General features: G+C 49.3%; 1 protein-coding gene across 3 annotated transcripts in view; it reads right to left on the bottom strand.

Annotated features, from left to right (window-relative positions):
• LOC141153993 (uncharacterized) overlaps positions 1-21,328 on the bottom strand; it is an 802,172-nt gene that overhangs the window by 602,161 nt on the left and 178,683 nt on the right. For 2 of the 3 annotated variants that reach the window (XM_073639353.1, XM_073639351.1), the window contains exon 7: positions 8,596-8,766. The exons of the other annotated variant lie outside the window; for it this stretch is intronic. In XM_073639353.1, coding sequence (XP_073495454.1) covers positions 8,596-8,766 — 171 coding nt within the window. The remainder of the gene's footprint in view (positions 1-8,595; positions 8,767-21,328) is intronic. 3 annotated transcript variants of the gene reach the window in all.

Below are 21,328 nucleotides of genomic sequence, written 5' to 3' on the forward strand. Positions count from 1 at the left end.
TCACGTGTCTCTCCTCAGACCAGTTGTCCTTAATTCTTTCTCTGACGATCCAGGTACCACTGCAGCTCCAGTCTCCGCTGAGGATGTCTTTGAGGTAGAGAACATTTTGGCCTTCAAGAGGGTAAGAGGAAAGACTTTCTTTCTTGTGGATTGGAAGGGGTTTGGTCCTGAGGAGAGATCTTGGGAGCCCAGGGAGAACATTCATGCCCCTCGTCTTCTTGAGAAGTTTCTTGTGGGCCTAAAGAAGAGGGGGCATAAAGTGGGGGGTACTGTAGTGTCGGCGTCTCTGCCTCCTGCCGGGCAGAGACGCCGTTCCCCTCACCGCCACGGTCCCGGTCCGGCGTACTCCAGCTCCGCTGCTTCTGCTGAGTGCACCGCACGCTGCTTCCCGGGCACTGTGCTTAGGGCGCGCGCATGCTCCTCCCTCTTAAAGGGGCCGCGCACGCCGTCCTAAAGACTCCCCGGCCAATGGAGGTGCCTGTGCAAGGTTGCTGTTTGTGTGCTAATACTCTCCTCAGCCCTCAGGTTCCAGTGCCCGCCAGCCTGTCTGTTAGCAGTGCCCGCCAGCCTGTCTGTTAGCAGTGCCCACCAGCCTGTCTGTTAGCAGTGCCCGCCAGCCTATCTGTCAGCCGTGCCCGCCAGCCTGTCAGTCAGCCGTGCCCGCCAGCCTGTCAGTCAGCCGTGCCCGCCAGCCTGTCAGTCAGTCGTGCCCGCCAGCCTGCCTGTCAGGCGTGCCCGCCAGCCTGCCTGTCAGCCGTGCCCACCTGCCTGTCTACCCAGATCACCTGTCAGGTCACCTGCCATGTCCGCCTGCTTGCCTACCCGGATCACCCGTCTGGCTACCTGCCGTACCCGCCTGCTTGCCAACCTGGATCACCCATCAGGCTACCTGCCGTGCTCATCCGCTGTACCTGTCAGCTTCAGCCATCTGACCCATGGGAGTCGCCTGCTCTCACACAAGGTCGGTCCCAGAGTGGCACCTGGTCCACCTGCCCGTTCCCTCCTAGGTTCACGGAGTCGACTAAGCCGCCGTGCGACCAGGGTTGGTCCGAATAGGCACTTAGTTACGCCCCTCTGGTCCCTCCTTGCATCCCAGCACAGATGTTCCACCACCCGGATCCGTAACATACTGATTGTGGTTCTGGTGATGAATACATTACTGTAGCATCGGCGTCTCTGGCCCCTGCCGGGCACAGATGACGTTCCCCTCACTGCCACGGCCCTGGTCCGGCGTCTTCCGGCTCCCGTCCTGCTGCTACTGTGGCACGCACTGCGCGCAGCTTCACGGGCACTGTGCTTAGGGCGCACGCACGCTCCTTCCCTCTTAAAGGGGCCGCGCGCGCCATCCTAAAAAGTCCCCGGCCAATGGCCGGAGGACTTCCCCTATTTAAAGAACCTCCTCCAATATGGAGGTGCCTGTGCAAGGTTGTTGTACCGTGTGCTAACACTTGCTCCAGCCCTCAGGTCTCGCTGCCTGCCTGTCAGTCCAGCCCGCCAGCCTGTCAAACAGTTCTGTCCTCCAGCCTGCTTACCTGGAGCATCTGCCTGTAACCTGCCGTGTTCGCCAGCCTGCTTACCTGGAGCACCTGCCTGTTACCTGTTGTGCCCGCCAGCTTGCTTACCTGGAGCACCTGCCTGTTACCTGTCGTGCCCGCCAGCCAGCCTACCCAGAGCACTTGCCTGTTACCTGTAGTGCCCGTCAGCCTGCCAACCCGGAGCACCCGTCTGGCTATCTGCCGTACCAGCCTGCTCATCTACCTGGACCACCCGTCTGCCTTCCAGCCGTGCTCATCCGCTGTACCGGTCTGTTCCTGTCATCAGACCCGTGGGAGCCACCTGCTCTCACACAAGGTCGGTCCCAGAGTGGCACCTGGTCCACCTGCCCGGTTCCTCCCTGGTTCACGGAGTCGACTGAGCCGCCATGCGACCTTGGTCGGGCCGTGTAGGCACTTAGTCACGCCCCTCTGGTCCCTCCTTGCACCGAAGCACAGAGGTTCCACCACCCGGACCTGTAACAGTTTGCACAGGCCATGGAACCCGGTGGCCCCCAGGCTCCTTCGCTCTCTGACCTGTACCAGGAAGTCTCACGTCAGAGATCCCAACAGGAGACTATCCTGTCCTATCTGCGGACGGTCAACTCCCGCCTGGACACGCTGTCCAACCCATCTGTGTCCGTCTCCAGCCGAGCGGCACCTGCTCTGGCGGCACCTCAACCTATTGGCGCAATGGCACCCGGCTCTGAACCTCGGCTCTCTGCGCCTCCACGTTTTGGTGGTGACCCCGTCTTATGTCGGGACTTCTTGAACCAGTGCACGCTGCACTTTAAACTCCTGGCATACCAGTTCCCCTCCGACTGGGCCAAGGTGGCGTTCATCATGTCTCACCTCCCCTGTGGGAAAGAGGGGACCCCCTGGTGTCCGATCTTCTGGCTTTCTTCGCTGCCTTCCGGAAGGTCTTCAATGAGCCCGGACAAAAATCTTCTACTGCCTCCACACTTCTCCGCCTCCATCAAGAGACTCTCACCGTGGGCCAGTATGCCATACGTTTCTGAACCCTCGCATCTGAGCTTGCCTGGAACAACGAGGCCCTGGTGTCCACCTTCTGGGAGGGTCTTTCCGGACAGATCAAGGGCGAGCTAGCCGGTCGTGACATTCCTTCCACCCTGGATGACCTGGTGTCATTAGCTACCTGGATTGACATCCATTTTTTGAAACGAGCTAAGGAGACTACCCGGGAGAGAAGATTTCCGTGTCTCGCTCCTGTATTCCAAAGCCCAGCCTCGCAACCAGCTATTCCTCAGACACGTTCCCCAGAGCCTATGCAAATTGACCAAACCAAGATGGTCAAGTCTCGCCTGGAGACTCGCCGAGCTGAGGGGAGTTGTTTCTACTGTGGCAGTAAAGAGCATCTGATCCGATCCTGCCCGGTAAAGTCGGGAAACTCCAGTGTCTAGGACCACTTGGAGAGGTAGTCCTAGGCAAGAGTAAATCCTCTCCGTCCTTGACTCTGTCTGTTTCTATTTCCAGTGGTGAGACCCGCTTCTTTGAGACTGTCCACCGGGATTCCGGAGCCGCTGGGAATCTCATTTCCCAGGCTGTTGTGGAGCGGTATCAGATTCCTACCATACGTCTGGCTGAACCATTGGTGGTCGCTTCCGTGGATGGGAGACTTCTTCCGGAGACCATCCTGCTCGTCACATAGCCTGTAACCCTTCAGGAGGGAATGCTGCACTCGGAGAAGATCTCCTTTCATGTGCTGTCCAGTCTTTCTCACTCCCTCTTGCTTGGTCTACCCTGGTTACAGAGACATGAACCCGTCCTGAATTGGAGATTTGGTGAAGTGCTCCGTTGGGGGCTGGAATGCCATGAGTCCTGCCTAGTTACGGTTCGTCCAGCTCGCACTCCGTCTACTCCGGCTAATCTACCTGGTCTGCCGGCACCCTACTGGTCCTATGCGGACGTCTTCGACAAAAAGGAGGCAGAGACACTTCCACCTCATAGGCTGTATGATTGCCCAATCAACCTGGTACCTGGTGCTTCTCCTCCCTGCGAGCGTATCTACCCCTTGTCGCTGAGACCGGGGCCATGTCAGAGTACATAGAAGAGAATCTTGCTAGAGGATTCATCCAGAAATCTACCTCTCCGGCTGGAGCAGGATTCTTCTTCGTTAAGAAGAAAGACTGCTCACTACGTCCCTGTATCGAATACAGGGGTCTTAACCAGATTACCAAAAAAAATAAGTACCCCCTGCCTCTCATCTCGGAGCTATTCGACCGCCTTAAAGGCACGAAGATCTTCACCAAGCTCGATCTTCGTGGGGCATACAATTTGGTCCAGATCCGCCAGGGAGAAGAGTGGAAGACGGCATTCAACACCCGGGACGGTCACTATGAATATCGCATGATGCCCTTTGGTCTCTGTAATGCCCCAGCCGTCTTTCAGGAGCTGGTTAACGACATCTTCCGTGATCTCCTGTATTCTTCAGTGGTGGTGTACCTGGATGATATCTTGGTCTTCTCTCCGGATCTGCCCACACACTGGAGGGATGTTCGTCAGGTTCTGCTAAGGCGCTGGCAGAACCGCCTATATGCAAAATTTGAGAAATGCCTCTTCGAGCAGACCTCCCATCCGTTCCTGGGCTATATTGTCTCCGAGACTGGTCTGCGGATGGATCCCGAGAAGGTTTCTGCCTTCTTAAAGTGGTCCCGACCAGAGGGGTTGAAGGCAATTCAGCGATTCCTGGGCTTCGCAAATTATTACCGCCTCTTCATCCCTCATTTCTCCTCCCGGACCGCTCCCATCTCCGTGCTCACCCGTAAGGGAGCAAATCCCAGGGAATGGACTTCCGAAGCGGAGGAGGCCTTCGTCTCCCTAAAACAAGTTTCTCCTCCGCCCCTGTGCTACAACGTCCGGATTGCAACAAGCAGTTCTTCCTGGAGGTTGTTGCTTCCTCCTCCGGAGCCGGAGCGGTGCTCACCCAGAAATCCCCGTCCGGGAGAATGGTAACCTGCGGCTTCTTCTCCAAGCTCTTCTCCTCGTCTGAGTGCAACTACTCCATAGGAGAGCGTGAGCTGCTATCCGTCAAATTGGCGCTGGAGGAGTGGCGTTACCTGCAGGAGGGGGCTCTGCACCCGGCGGTCATCTAAACTGACCACAAAAACCTCGCCTATTTACAAAACGCTCAAAGACTTAATCCGCGTCAGGCCAGGGGGTCTCTATTCTTTGCCCGATTCTGCTTCACTGTGCATTACCGCCTGGCGGACAAGAACATTAAGACTGATGCTTTATCCCGCTCATTCCTGTCCACTGACAAAAAGGAGGAGCCTCTACATATCATTGACCCCTCCAAAGTAATGACTGTGGCTCAGTTTGACCTGTCTCTACTTCCACCCGGTAAGACCTTTGTGGCGGTTACTGATCGTAAGAAGGTTCCACTCTCGGGTCATTCATCCAAACTAGCCGGTCATGCTGGTCAGAAGAAGACCTTTCTGCTCATCGCCCGACATTACTGGTGGCTTTCTCTGTGCAAGGATGTTGCGGACTTTGTCGCGGCTTGTTCCTCCTGTGCCCGTAACAAGGTTCTCCGGCACCTTCCATCCGGCAATCTCCTTCCTCTTCCCGTGCCTTCCGCTCCGTGGCAACACATAGCTATGGACTTCATTATTGATCTCCCTGTCTCTGCCAGTTGTACAGTCATTTGGGTGGTCGCTGACCGCTTCTCTAAAATGGCCCACTTCATCCCTCTGCCTGGTCTTCCATCTGCATCTGTGCTGGCTAAGGACTTCATCCATCATATCTTTCGTCTTCATGGCCTGCCCCTCTACATTGTGTCTGATCGTGTGGTTCAGTTCAGTTCGCGCTTCTGGAGAGCTACGTGCAAGCTGCTGGATGTCTCCTTGGATTTTTCCTCTGCTTATCGCCCTCAATCCAATGATCAAGTGGAACGTATCAACCAGGTCCTTACCAGGTTTTTCCGGCACTTCGTCAATGCTCACCATAACGATTGGGTTGAGCTCCTGCCCTGGGCCGAGTTCTCCTATAACAACCATGAGAGCGAGTCTTCTACTAAATCCCCGTTCTTTGTGGTCTATGGTCAACACCCCCGGATTCCATTTCCCGTCTCCTCTTCAGTGGACAATCCTGCTGCGGAGTCTCTTGTCAGCGAATTTTCGGCTATTTGGGAAGACACTAGATCTGCACTTCTTCAGTCCTTCGAGCGGAAGAAGAGACATGCTGATAAGAGACATCTGGATCCGCCTCAATTCCGTCCGGGAGACAAGGTCTGGCTTTCCTCCAAATATGTTCGTCTCAAGATACCTTCCTATAAGTTGGGTCTGCGGTTCATCGGTCCATTCGAGGTTCTGAACCAAATCAATCCCGTGGCCTACAAGCTGAAACTCACCGTCACCTTACGGATTCCCAACTCCTTTCATGTATCCCTCCTCAAACCTGTTGTCCTTAATTCCTTCTCTGACGATCCAGGTACCTCTCCAGCTCCAGTCTCCGCTGAGGACGTCTTTGAGGTAGAAAACATTTTGGCCACCAAGAGGGTAAGAGGAAAGACTTTCTTTCTTGTGTATTGGAAGGGGTTTGGCCCAGAGGAGAGGTCTTTGGAGCCCAGGGAGAACATTCATGCCCCTTATCTTCTTAAAAAATTTCTCTCGGGCTTATAGAAGAGGGGGCGTAAATGGGGGGGGTACTATAGCATCGGTGCCTCTGCCTCCTGCCGGGCAGAGACGCTGTCCCCCTCACCTTCACGCCCCTGGTCCGGCGTCTTCCGGCTCCCGTCCTGCAGCTACTGTGGCGCGCACTGCGCGCAGCTTCCCGGGCACTGTGCTTAGGGCGCGTGCGCGCTCTTTCCCTCTTAAAGGGGATGCGCGCCATCCTAAAAGGTCCCCGGCCAATGGCCGGAGGACTTCCCCTATTTAAAGCACCTCCTCCAATATGGAGGTGCCTGTGCAAGGTTGTTGTACCGTGTGCTAACACTTGCTCCAGCCCTCAGGTCCCGCTGCCTGCCTGTCAGTCCAGCCCGCCAGCCTGTCAAACAGTTCTGTCCTCCAGCCTGCTTACCTGGAGCATCTGCCTGTAAACTGCCATGCTCGCCAGCCTGCTTACCTGGAGCACCTGCCTGTTACCTGTTGTGCCCGCCAGCCTGCTTACCTGGAGCACCTGTCTGTTACCTGTCGTGCCCGCCAGCCAGTCTACTCAGAGCACCTGCCTGTTATCTGTCGTGCCTGTCAACCTGCCAACCCGGAGCACCAGTCTGGCTATCTGCCGTACCAGCCTGCTCATCTACCTGGACCACCCGTCTGCCTTCCAGCCGTCTTCATCCGCTGTACCGGTCTGTTCCTGTCATCAGACCGTGGGAGCCACCTGCTCTCACACAAGGTCGGTCCCAGAGTGGCACCTGGTCCACCTGCCTGGTTCCTCCCTGGTTCACGGAGTCGACTGAGCCGCCGTGCGACCTTGGTCGGGCCGTGTAGGCACTTAGTCACGCCCCTCTGGTTCCTCCTTGCACCGAAGCACAGAGGTTCCACCACCCGGACCCGTAACAATTACTAGGACCATCATCAATCACTCCTTGAATAAATCACCATAGCCACCATCAGTACATGAATACGTCACCAGAACCACCAAGCATCAGTTTTGTTGCAAGCAGTATTTGTGACATGATGGATGCAAAATCCATCATACATATCCTTTTATTTATAATGGGGTCTGTTTGGTTTTTAGTAAGGTGTCCAGCATTTGGCGGAAATCCTAATGGAAACTAATCGGCCCCCATTATTGTTAAACTATATTAGTTTCTATGACTGTCTTTGAGTTTGACATTTAAAATATAGGACGTCAGGGATGAATATCACTGTGTCTCATGTATTGTGTAAATGGTTTGCAAACAATGAACGATTCTATATCTAACTTTGAAATTGTAAAAGGTAACTATTCTACTGGATGTGGTTGTTGGAGCTTGTTACGTTACCCATGGAGCAGGGGGGCGATAGGTGTCCTGTTACCTTTGTCTCTGACCCGTTCCTTTGCTTGGTGGGGCGCCATTTGTTTCATCTGCCTACGGCACCAAAATACCTTGCCCAGGCCCTGTATATACATACAGGAATTATTGTACTAGTCCATAATATATGTTCTGTAACCATTGTGAGGGGTTTACCTCTGTGCCTTTAATCTATTATACCTGTCAATAATAGTATTACAAATGACCACGTGTTCCATCAATGGCTTCTGTCATTTGTACCATTTCTATACTGCAGGTTATACAGTTAGGTCCATATATATTTGGACAGAGACAACATTTTTCTAATTTTGGTTCTAGACATTACCACAATGAATTTTAAACAAAACAATTCAGATGCAGTTGAAGTTCAGACTTTCAGCTTTCATTTGAGGGTATCCACAGTAAAATTGGATGAAGGGTTTAGGAGTTTCAGCTCCTTAACATGTGCCACCCTGTTTTTAAAGGGACCAAAAGTAATTGGACAATTGACTCCAAGGCTATTTCATGGACAGGTGTGGGCAATCCCTTCGTTAGGTCATTCTCAATTAAGCAGATAAAAGGCCTGGAGTTGATTTGAGGTGTGGTGCTTGCATTTGGAAGGTTTTGGTGTGAAGTAAACATGCGGTCAAAGGAGCTCTCCATGCAGGTGAAACAAGCCATCCTTAAGCTGCAAAAACAGAAAAAACCCATCCAAGAAATTGCTACAATATTAGGAGTGGCAAAATCAACAGTTTGGTACATCCTGAGAAAGAAAGAAAGCACTGGTGAACTCATCAATGCAAAAAGACCTGGGCGTCCACAGAAGACAACAGTGGTGGATGATCGCAGAATAATCTCCATGGTGAAGAGAAACCCCTTCACAACAGCCAACCAAGTGAACAACACTCTCCAGGAGGTAGGCATATCAATTCTTGCAGATGACATTTCTCAAGTGATATGAGGAGATGAGACAATCAGTAGTAGCGATATCACATATCAACAAGGTGCGGCCATCACTTAAACAATGGTGCGGAGCATGAAATGATATCCATTTATAGCTTCTTCCCCACATATCTCCGTTCTGTACAAGTCTCGTCTTGTACTCACCGTAATTCTTCTATCCTGCAGGCTGGACTGGACAGAGCCTCCATCAGGTCACTGAAGTGAGGACCAGACAGATTATTATCAGACAAGTCAAGTTTCTTTAGGCACCAGCTATTTCTTATTACATAAGCCAAATGGATGCAGGCCGTGTCTCGTAGATTATTACCATCCAATCTGTTGGAATAAAAAGATTTAGGTGACACCACCCGTTAGAAAAAAAATCGTTAGATTTTGACGGTGGAGAGAACACGTCCCTCCCGTGCTAGTAAAATCCATAAATGTCATCACTAGAAGCCGCCCCTTGTGTGTGGTGGATATCAGTAGCTACTGTATATGATATATTCATTGACACTAAATCAATGTTCAAAAAATCCAGAATCCCTACTAATAGCTCTCCTTCCTCCACTCTCTATTGTAGCTCTCAATCTGTGTCCTTCATTCACCCCGTGTCTTCAAGTCATTACATGTCACATGTTTTGCTTTGATCTCACTAATAGAAACACCGTAGTGCATAGGCTAAAGGTGCCCACAAGATCAGAAGTATTTTTTTCGTTATATGCTGTGTATTAGGATCTACTAAACACTTTTTCCTGACACAGTGAAGAATAAAACTGCAGCTGCAGTGAATGATTCCCGTAGAGTCTGTTCACTTCTACATTGTGTTCTCAGCGGTAAACAGAAACTACAATGCGAATCAACTCTGTGCAACAGATCTTTCGTGTAATAGAGTTTTTGGGGTTCCATAGTGGTGTTTGATTCTTATAAGGGTAAACTGTCATAGAAAATATTAAGAATTTCTCTCATCCCCTGAAACCCCTCATTCCCCCTCCTCTATACCATTTGTCAAAGAAGCTCACCATCTAAGGAGCTGTTGCTATGCAAATTAGCACACACAGGAGAAGTGGCTAATATGCAAATACTAGCACAAAAGGAGCTCCTAACCTAATTAACAGAACAGACCTGTGATAAATATACACCTAGGTGAGAAGGATGCAGTTCCTGGTTTCTCTGTGATCTTTTTAGTAAATTCTTCTTTAATCCCATTTTATTTGTGTTACTGTATATTCTGTATTGTAATGTCTCCCTTTGTAAAACCTTTTATATATTTTTCATAAACACTGCCTCCCTTTTGGATTAAATATAAAATTTAATAGTCCTGTTTCTTTTGTCCTGTAATCGTTCCTCCCCCAAAGCCATATACGCTACTAGAAAGCAGGCGTCTGATCAGGCCTATATTATATTTTAAAATTGATCGGTGGTGGCAGCGAATAATATTAAGTGGGCTATCGTGAAGCTATCAGTGATAGTATGAGGGCATATACATATATTCCATGCGTTGGAAGGTGGTGTGTATGCTGTACGCTCACTGCTAGGTTTCTGATAATTACTTAGTGAGGACAGCCTGCTGCCTCCAATATTGATCGTCTACCAATCATGCAATTGTCCGGATGATAGAGGGCAGCAGAGAGCTGTTTCCTCAAGAGATCACAGTGGGTGGTCTCTGTGAGTAATCGGGATCGGGATTGAATCCCTGACAAATTGGTGGCAAGCGGTGGGATATTACAGAACATCAGTGGTCGGATTGAGCAATCATTCTTGTCACTGAAAACTTGCACAGTTCTTACGAGAATTCTGTGCAGAGTTTTAAGGAATCAGACTCAGTATTTTAATATTTTTTTTTACCTGGAACATTACTATACGTGTAGCAATTGCATCCCCTCCCTTCTCTTGTTTTTCTGTCCTACCTTTTATTTGGCAATGATGGCTACACGTGGAGAGCCATGGTATCACCAGCAGTCAAAGGACACTATCACTGCCTTCTGTGAGCTGAGACAGATTGACCCCACGGGCAAAACCAAGGCCCAACTGATTGATGAACTGTTGCAAGGTGCTGCGGAGCCTGTCCGACAGCAGAGCCCTGATGAGGGGGCGGCCAGCCAAGGCCCGGATGGTATATTACTAGTTAATTTGGGGTTTGAATGTGTAATATTGTTTTGCTATTAGTGTGTTATATTAGTACTACAACACTATGTGTGTGTGTGTATATGTGTATATATATATATACATACACACAGTTGAAACAAGAAGTTTCCATACACTATATGAAAAGACACATATGCATGTTTTTCTCAATATCTTGCATGAAATCAGAATAAACCTTTCCCGTTTTAGGTCAATTAGGATCACCATAATTTTTAACATTTGCCAAATGCCAGAATAATGAGAGAGAGAGAGAATGTTTTAAGGCATTTTTATTACTTACTGCAAAGTCAAAAGTTTATATACACTAAGATTGCTATGCCTTTAAACAATTCTGGACTGCCCATATGATGATGTCATGTGTTTGGAAGCTTCTGATAGTTTTTTTTGGCAACATCTGAGTTAATTAGAGACATACCTGTGGATGTATTTTAATGCACACCTGAAACACACTGCTTCTTTGTGTAGCATCATGGAAAAGTCTAAAGAAATCAGCCAAGATATCAGGAAGAGAATTGTAGACTTGCACAAGTCTGGCTCATCCTTGGGTTCAATTTCAAGATACCTGAAGGTGCTTCGTTCATCTGTACAAACAATTATATGCAAGTACATACAAGATGGGAATGTCCAGCCATTATATCGCTCAGGAAGGAAACGGGTTCTGTGTCCCAGAGATGAACGTGCTTTGGTCCGACAAGGACAAAAGCAAAAGACCTTGTGAAGATGATGGCGGAAGCTTGTAAGATTGTGTCAATAACCACAGTGAAACGAGTACTGTATCAACATGGGCTGAAAGACCACTCTGCCAGGAAGAAGCCATTACTCCAAAAGAAATATAAAAAAGCCAGATTAATGTTTGCAAATGCACACAGGAACAAAGAACTTAATTTTTGGAGACATGTCCTGTGGTCTGATTAAACTAAAATTTTACTTTTTGGGCATAATAACCATTGTTAAATTTGGAGGAAAAAGGGAGAAGCTTGTAAACCTAAAACACCATCCCAACTGTGAAACAAGGGGGTGGCAGCATCATGTTGTGGTGTTGTTTTGCTGCAGGAGGGATTGGTGCACTCCACAAAATAGATGGCATCATGAGAAAAGAAGGAGAAAAGAAGATTATGTGGCAATACTGAAGCAACATCTCAAGACATCAGCCAGGAAGTTAAAGCTTGGGCGGAAATGGATCTTCCAAATGGACAATGACCCAAAGCATACTGCCAAAATGGTAGCAAAGTGGCTTAAGGATAACAAAGTCAATGTTTTCTTTAAATTATATTATATTACACACTAGCACTGTGGTCCCCACTGATTACCACAGTGGGGTTCCACAGTCCCCAACATTCCTCACTGCAATCAGTGTAAGCTGCCAGTATGAGTGGCAGAGCACAATTGCGGCCATGCTAACCCATTTAAACACTTCCCGACATCTGCCATACATCTACAGTGCAGGTTCAGTGCAAGTGTATGGAGCAGGCTCAGGAACAGAGCCTGCCGCACTACCGTCATCTTCCGTTAACAGCAATGATGGGCAAGCTTCAACCACTGATGGCATATAGCAATGTCAATCTCAAATAGCGACATTTAAAGTGCACACTCCCAGGGGTGCACCACTCTGAGCCCCTCTCTGACCCGATCACAGGGTGCCTTCCATGTTGGTACTCCTGTGAAAACTGCCATTGCATAAAGAGTCCATTAGTTTACACTTGTATTGCATTATATACAGTAGAATAAGCCATCAGACAAAGGCAAATGCATGTCCCCTGAAAGGACAAAAAAACAATCAAAAAATGTTAATATAAAAAAAATGAAAGCAAAAATTTGACCCTTTCGCTGTCACATTATATCTGCAGTCCATCCTATGGACAGCATTGTGTAGAGTAGAAGATGAGCAGAATGATATATAGGTTTGTTAAAGATTCAGAAGAAGTTATTTTATTCATTGAAATCCATAGTGCTTTTATGGATGAGTCCAATGGGCGGTGCTACTCAGTGATATACAGCTATCGCTACACACAGTGAATACTGTCAATCACTAGTTAGGACTGCCCACTGGACTTTTATGCTACATGCAAACAGTAGGGATTTCAATGAATAAATGCAAGGTTTAGGCCACGTTCACACGTTCAGTATTTGGTCAGTATTTTACATCAGTATTAGTGTTGAGCGAGCATGCTCGACACTGCTCGGTACTCGCCCAAGCATCTCACTACTCGGGATGTTAGGCGAGCAACGAGCATTTCCGGGTAACTCGGGCGGGAGCTCGGTCTCCGCCCTGCACGTTTGGCGCTCTTTACAGAGCCAATGAACATGCAGGGATTGCCAGCCAGTCACTGTAATGCCGCAGCCATGTTGTTTGTGGGCATTACAGTGATTGGCTGGCCGCACAGCGTCACCTCGAGTATTTAAAACCGGGCGCCGCCATCTTGGACACAGTCGCCCGGGATCAGACAGTGTAGGGAGAGTGCTGCTGAGTTAGGGAGAGATATATAGCGTGAAATAGGTAGTGTAGGGTCTCTAAAGCCTGCCAAATCAAACAAACAGTCCTTCTCAGGACTAATATCCATCCCAGATATCAGGCAGGCAGGCAGGCTGTATAGGAGATGCAGTGGTTATACCAGCAAACGCTGCATTACAGTACAGTCCTGTGTGCTCCTGTTGGTCAAATTGCTAGACTTATCCCCCGGTCTCAGGGGCCAGGAAAAATTCTTTTTTTTTTCATTTAAATCCTGTATTTTTTTTTTCTCAGTCAGACTGTACAAAAAAATTGAGTGTGTCTGTGACTGTTCAGACACCAATATATCTGTTTAAAAGTGTCTGGTGTAGGCCAGAGAAATAGAACTGTGGTTTTGCAGTTCCACGGGTCAAATCTCTGTATTATCCTGCTTTTGGCATTTTTTGCTGTAAAAAAAAACTGTAATGGTGTCTCCCTGACTGGTCAGACACCAATATATCTGTTTAAAAGAGTCTGGTGTAGGCCAGAGAATTAGAACTGTGGTTTTGCAGTTCCACGGGCCAAATCTCTATATTATCCTGCTTTTGGCATTTTTGCCGTAAAAAAAAACTGTAATAGTGTCTCCCTGACTGGTCAGACACCAATATATCTGTTTAAAAGAGTCTGGTGTAGGCCAGAGAAATAGAACTGTGATTCTGCAGTTCCACGGGTCAAATCTCTGTATTATCCTGCTTTTGGCATTTTTTGCCATAAAAAAAACCTGTAATAGTGTCTCCCTGACTGGTCAGACACCAATATATCTGTTTAAAAGAGTCTGGTGTAGGCCAGAGAATTAGAACTGTGGTTTTCCTCTTCCACAGTTCTAATCTCCTTTGTTTTTACCCTTTTTCCATTGATAGTGCGAGTGTAACCTATTTTACTTCATTTACAATGGGCAAGGCTCGTGGCAAGGGACATGGAACTGGACGTTCTGGTGATGGTGCGTGTAGAGGACAGGGCCATGGCCAAGGTGAAAATGTGCCACAACCAACAGCCACATCTTCTCGCTCCCACTTCTTGACCGAATTACTAGGGAAGCACACTACAACACCACTATTGCGAACTGATCAGTGTGAACAGGTTATTATTTGGATAGCAGATAATACTTCCAGTTACCTGGGCACCACCACCTCTGGTCTGTCTTCCACATGGTCAAGTTTTAGCAGCCGTGAGTCTCGACCGCATACTCCTCCTCACCCTGATGCTCCTTCCTCCCACCATGCCGAGTGTCGTCAGACAGCAACTGATTCCACACTTGGACACTCTGAAGAGCTGTTCACTGGTCCATTTCCATATTTGTGCCCCTCGCCTGCTCCACTTGAAGTGGTGGAAGAGGAGATCCCATGTAGCGATGGCCAAATATTTGAACAGCCACGGCCACAGGAAGTCGACGCTGGCAATTTGTCACAAGAGGTGGACGATGACGAGACACAATTGCCACGAAGTGAGGAGGAGGATCGTGGTGCGCAAGTGGAAGAGGAGGAGGTGATGGATGATCTAGTAACTGACCCAACGTGGCAGGAGGACACGCAGAGCGAGGCCAGCAGCACACAGAGGGGAGGGAGGCAGAGTACCCCAACAGGCAGGAAGAAGAAGTGTGATGGCCGCACACAGAAGGCGGGCAACAGTTCCCCGTAACACCAACACGAGGGATGTCGCCAGTACAACCGGTAGGTCTTCCAGAGTCTGGAATTTTTTTAAAGACTCTGCTGATAACCCCAAAAAGGCCATTTGTACCACCTGCCATGCCAGCATCAGCAGGGGTGACAAAACTACCAGCCTGACCACAACCAGCATGATCAGGCACATGTCAGCAAAGCACCCGACTTTGTGGGGCGAACCCCAGGGTCCACGACCAGTGTCAGCGGGTGTCGCCACTGCTTCTTCCGCTGTTGTGTGTGTAATAGAACCCCCTGTTGTGCGTGCAAGGCAATCCCCTGTCCATACTGCATGCAAAGATGCCCCCTCCTCTCAGTCTTCACTTGTTATGGCAGTTTCTCAAGAAACAGCATCAACGTCCACGTCCCACCGCAGCGTTCAATTGTCCATATCCCAGAGGTTTGAATGAAAACGCAAATTCGCAGCCAACGCCCCACAGGCCACAGTCCTAATTTCGCACATTTCATGACTGCTTGCGTTGGAAATGCTGCCTTTTAGGCTTGTGGAGACGGAATCCTTCCGCAACCTTATGGCGGTAGCCGTCCCTCGGTACTTGGTCTCCAGCCGACACTATTTTGCCCGGTGTGCCATCCCCGCACTACACAAGCACGTGTCCCAAAACATCTGCCGTGCCCTCAACAACGCAGTTACTGGGAGAGTCCACCTGACACGTGGACAAGTGCTTGTGGCCAGGGACGGTACATCTCCCTGATGGCACACTGGGTAAACATATTGGAAGCCGGGACCCAGTTGAACACATCCTCCCCACCCCGAGGATTGCGGGCCCTATGTCAGTCAGAGTTGCTCCCACAGTGCGTATCATCCTCCTCCTCCTCCTCATGTTCAGCCTCCATTTCAGATATCAGCACATCAGTTACAAGCTGGAAGCACTGCAGTACTGCCTCAGCCAAGCAACAACAGGCTGTGCTGAAACTCATAAGCTTAGGTGATAAACCTCACACTGCTTGTGAGTTGTGGACAGCTGTGAAAGAGCAGGCAGATCTGTGGCTGAGACCGCTGAACCTACATCCAGGCATGGTCGTGTATGACAATGGCCGTAACCTGGTGGCAGCTCTGAGGCGAGGCGAGATCACACACGTACCATGCCTGGCTCATGTGCTTAACCTCGTGGTTCAGCGGTTTCTTAAATCTTACCCCGAGTTGCCAGAACTGCTCGTCAAAGTATGCCGCCTGTCAGCTCCTTTTCGGAAGTCGACTACAGCTTCCGCCGCCCTTGCTGTGTTGCAGCAGCGTTTGCAGCTTCCGGCACACCAACTGGTGTTTGATGTCCCCACACGTTGGAACTCTACCCTCCACATGTTGCAAAGGATTTGTGAGCAGAAGAGGGCAGTTGTGGAGCACCAGCTGCAACAAGGCCGTCGATATTCAGGTCAGACTCCACACATAAGACCTCAAGAGTGGACCTGGATGTCTGACATATGTACCATCCTGACAAACTTTGAGGAGTCCACCAAGATGGTGAGTGGCGATGACGCCATCATTATCGTCAGCATCCCACTTGTCTGTCTTTTGCAACGCTCTCTGCAGAGAATTAAAGAGGAGGCATTGCAGCCAGAGTATGATGAGATGGATCAAGAAGCCGTAATGGGCGATTACACAGCCCAGCCTCATCTCATCCCAACGTGCATTGAGGGACAATGAGGGAGAGGAGGAGGAGGAGGAGGAGGAGGAAGAACAGGAGCTGGTATCATGCGCTGTAGACGGTAGTACCTGTACAACTGTCATACCGTCGGTTCAGCGTGGGTGGCCTGAGGACAGGGGGAAGGAGGAGGAGGAGGAGAGCATGGTCAGTCGTCATCTTGGTGAGAACACAGAAGTCTTGCCCATTACCAGTCTGGCACGCATGGTGGACTTAATGTTACGCTGCCTTAACTGTGACCCTCGCGTTGTCAAAATGTTGGGTGACAGTCATTTCTGGCTGGTGACACTTGTAGACCCCTGCTACAAGGAGAACTTTCACTCTCTTATTCCTGAGGTGGAGAGGTCTACAAAAATGTGGCAGTACCAGAAGGCCCTTGCTGCAGAACTGGTAAAAAAATTCCCATCTGAACATGCTAGCGGCAGAGGTCACAGTTCGTTGACCAACCAAGGCGTACAGGCGAGAGAGACGCAACTCCAATCCAGCAGAGGCAGGGGAACACTGTCAACATTCTGGTACAGTTTTCTGAGACCCGCCCAGCTTACAGGCCCTGAGGCGCGGGGTACTCTCACAAGGAGTGGAAAGTTTCAAAAGATGGTGAGGAAGTACCTTGCCGACCATACAAGCGTCCTCTGTGATTCCTCTGTGCCTTTTAATTATTGGGTATCCAAGCTGGACACTTGGAATGAACTCACTCTGTATGCCTTGGAGGTCCTGGCCTGCCCTGCCGCTAGCGTGTTATCGGAGCGTGTTTTTAGTGCCGCTGGGGGAATTATAACTGATAAGCGCACTCGCCTGTCAACTGACAATGCTGACAAGCTGACCCTTATCAAAATGAACAAGGACTGGATTGGGCCAGACTTCTCATTACCAGCAGAGTAACAAAGTCAAATCCACAGTGTTATTTCGAGAGGTGTATTCCCATGCACCGCTTCACACCCACACATGGGTATACGCTACCTCATTTCAGCTGTCTTTTGCTCTTCTCCTTATCCTCAGCCTCCACCACCACTATACCACCAGGGTGACCGTGGCCCATGTTTCCAGCATTGCAAGTTCCTCCGTCCTAATTTTTGGCAGCTCTTGCTTGGAAGGCATAGGCAAAGACCCACTGCCCAATAATGGGAATAATGTTTTTAATATGCTGTACTGCATGGCTCTTGTAAGGGGCATGAAAACCGTCTTGTTAAGCTACTCTGAACTCCACGTCTCTTCTAAGGGGCATTAAAACCGTCTTGTTAAGCTACTGTGACCTCCACCACTTTTCCAAGGGGCATTGATATTGTCTTTTTATTCCACTACGACCTTCACCATTCTTCCAAGGGGCATTAAAACCATCTTGTTAAGCTACTGCGACCTCCACCACTTTTCCAAGGGGCATTAAAACCATCTTGTTAAGCTACTGCGACCTCCACTTCTCTTCCAAGGGGCATTAAAACCGTCTTGTTAAGCTACTGCGACCTCCACCACTTTTCCAAGGGGCATTGATATTGTCTTTTTATTCCACTGTGACCTCCACCATTCTTCCAAGGGACATTAAAACCGTCTTGTTAAGCTACTGCGACCTCAACGTCTCTTCTAAGGGGCATTAAAACCGTCTTGTTAAGCTACTGTGACCTCCACCACTTTTCCAAGGGGCATTGATATTGTCTTTTTATTCCACTGCAACCTCCACCATTCTTCCAAGGAGCATTAAAACCATCTTGTTAAGCTACTGCGACCTCCACGTCTCTTCCAAGGGGCATTAAAACTGTCTTGTTAAGCTACTGCGACCTCCACTACTTTTCCAAGGGGCATTAATATTGTCTTTTTATTCCACTGAGACCTCCACCATTATTCCAAGGTGCATTAAACCGTCTTGTTAAGCTACTGCGACCTCCACGTCTCTTCCAAGGGGCATTAAAACCATCTTGTTAAGCTACTGCGACCGCCACCACTTTTCCAAGGGGCATTGATATTGTCTTTTTATTCCACTGCGAGCTCCACTATTCTTCCAAGGGGCATTAAAACCGTCTTGTTAAGCTATTGCGACCTCCACGTCTCTTCCAAGGGGCATTAAAATCATCTTGTTAAGCTACTGCGACCTCCACGTCTCTTCCAAGGGGCATTAAAACCATCTTGTTAAGCTACTGCGACCTCCACCACTTTTCCAAGGGGCATTGATATTGTCTTTTTATTCCACTGCGACCTCCACCATTCTTCCAAGGGACATTAAAACCGTCTTGTTAAGCTACTGCGACCTCAACGTCTCTTCTAAGGGGCATTAAAACCGTCTTGTTAAGCTACTGTGACCTCCACCACTTTTCCAAGGGGCATTGATATTGTCTTTTTATTCCACTGCAACCTCCACCATTCTTCCAAGGGGCATTAAAACCATCTTGTTAAGCTACTGCGACCTCCACGTCTCTTCCAAGGGGCATTAAAACCGTCTTGTTAAGCTACTGCGACCTCCACTACTTTTCCAAGGGGCATTAATATTGTCTTTTTATTCCACTGAGACCTCCACCATTATTCCAAGGGGCATTAAACCGTCTTGTTAAGCTACTGCGACCTCCACGTCTCTTTCAAGGGGCATTAAAATCGTCTTGCTAAGCTACTGCGACCGCCACCACTTTTCCAAGGGGCATTGATATTGTCTTTTTATTCCACTGCAACCTCCACCATTCTTCCAAGGGACATTAAAACCGTTTTATTAAGCTACTGCGACCTCCGCCACTTTTCCAATGGGCATTGATATTGTCTTTTCATTCCACTGCGACCTCCACTATTCTTCCAAGGGGCATTAAAACCGTCTTGTTAAGCTACTGCGACCGCCACGTCTCTTCCAAGGGGCATTAAAATCGTCTTGTTAAGCTACTGCGACCTCCACGTCTCTTCCAAGGGGCATTAAAACCATCTTGTTAAGCTACTGCGACCTCCACCACTTTTCCAAGGGGCATTGATATTGTCTTTTTATTCCACTGTGACCTCCACGTCTCTTCCAAGGGGCATTAAAACCGTCTTGTTAAGCTACTGCGACCTCCACCACTTTTCCAAGGGGCATTGATATTGTCTTTTTATTCCACTGTGACCTCCACCATTCTTCCAAGGGGAATTAAAACCGTCTTGTTAAGCTACTCCAACCTCCACCACTTTTCCAAGGGGCATTGATATTGTCTTTTTATTCCACTGCGACCTCCACCATTCTATCAAGGGGCATAAAAACCATCTTGTTAAGCTACTGCGACCTCCACGTCTCCTCCAAGGGGCATTAAAACCGTCTTGTTAAGCTACTGCGACCTCCACCACTTTTCCAAGGGGCATTAAAACCGTCATGGTAAGCTACTGGGACCTCCACCACTTTTCCAAGGGGCATTAAAACCGTCTTGTTAAGCTACTGCGACCTCCACCACTTTTCCAAGGGGCATTAATATTGTCTTTTTGTTCCACTGCGACCTCCACCATTCTTCCAACAGGCATTGCATTTCGTCCTAATTTTAGTCAGCTTTTGCTTTTCAATGCATAGGCATGGGTAGAAGGTTTTTAGTATGCTGTAATCCACGTCTTTTTCAAGGGGCATTGCAGTTCCTCATAATTTTTGGAAAGCCTTCCATTCACTGCTTAGGCCAACAGTGCACAGGAGACCCAGTTGCTATAAATGGAAAAAAAGGTTTAGTTATGGCCCTCTGACCTCCATGTCACTTCCAAGGGGCATTGGAGTGGCTCGAAATTTTTGGTAGGAATTGCATTCACTGCATGCCCTATAACTGTGTAGCCGAACCGCTCCTTTTGGTACAGAAACATATCCTTCAAGACATGTGTGGTTGACTGGCCTGATATTGATGTGAATGGTCCCTGTTCCTCCTGCTCTTTCTCCTTTGCCACCACCTCATCCATCATTCATCACCATAGAACTGGGATAGTAGCAGGAAAACATCCAGGTAGGATATGCACCAAAACGCTGACCAGCTCAGGCCTAGATGCTACTACATACATGCGCTTGCATTCCAAGAAAACAAAGCAGATGCTAACTTCTATCATCATCATCATGCTCCTCACCTTGGCACTCTCAACTCCCCTGATGGAGAAGCCAGGGCCCACCGGAGGAGTCTGGTTCTCTGGTGGGCTCGTCCAATGCTGCCCTAAAGCAGGACAGGTTAAGAAAAGTGTGGGGGAAGTTCCCAGGAGAAATAGGGGCGGCTGGGGACCGTTTATGGACACCCGGCCGCCCCCAGGTGGCTGGGGACCGTGTGTGGACACCTGGCCGCGGGGCGGCTGGGGACTGAGTATGGACACCCGGCCGCCCCCTGGCGGCTGGGGACCGAGCGTGGACACCCGGCCACCGGGCGGCTGGGGACTGAGTATGGATACCTCGCTGCCGAAGAAGCCATGAGGTAGTGGCCAGCTTCGGCCTCCTCCAAACTAAAAGGCCCCATTTCAAGTGCAAGCAAGCTAGCAGTATGGTATTGCAGCCTGGGGGTGGGTGGGTGGCAGGTTGCACACTTACCCTTGCATTCCAACAAAACAAAGCAGATGCTAACTTCTATCATCATCATGACTGTGGATACCTCGCCGCCGGCGCAGCCTTGACATGGTGGCCGGTGTCTTCCTCCACATGCCTAAAAGGCCCAATTTCAAGTGCAAGCAAGCTAGCAGTATGGTATTGCAGCCTGTGGGTGGGTGGCAGGTTGCACACTTATGCTTGCATTGCAAGGAATGGGGGAGGTACAATTGAACACTGCCCTGGGACAAGGACTTGCACGGGGATAGTTGCAAATCTGCATCTTCTGATGAGGCAAGGATCACTTCTGATGGGCACACTTTTAGGCAGTGACCTGGGTGTCAGAGATGCTTCCAGGGGTCTTCCCCATGCTGTTTCCATGTCTTTTCAGCACTGTATGCATGTGTCACACAGCACATGGCCAGATAAGGTTGTAAAATGTTAAAATGACATTTCCTGGTGAATG

This window comes from Phyllobates terribilis, unplaced genomic scaffold (assembly GCF_046119375.1).
Source record: "Phyllobates terribilis strain yellow unplaced genomic scaffold, ASM4611937v1 Scaffold_7__3_contigs__length_470593459, whole genome shotgun sequence".
Lineage (NCBI taxonomy): Eukaryota > Metazoa > Chordata > Amphibia > Anura > Dendrobatidae > Phyllobates > Phyllobates terribilis.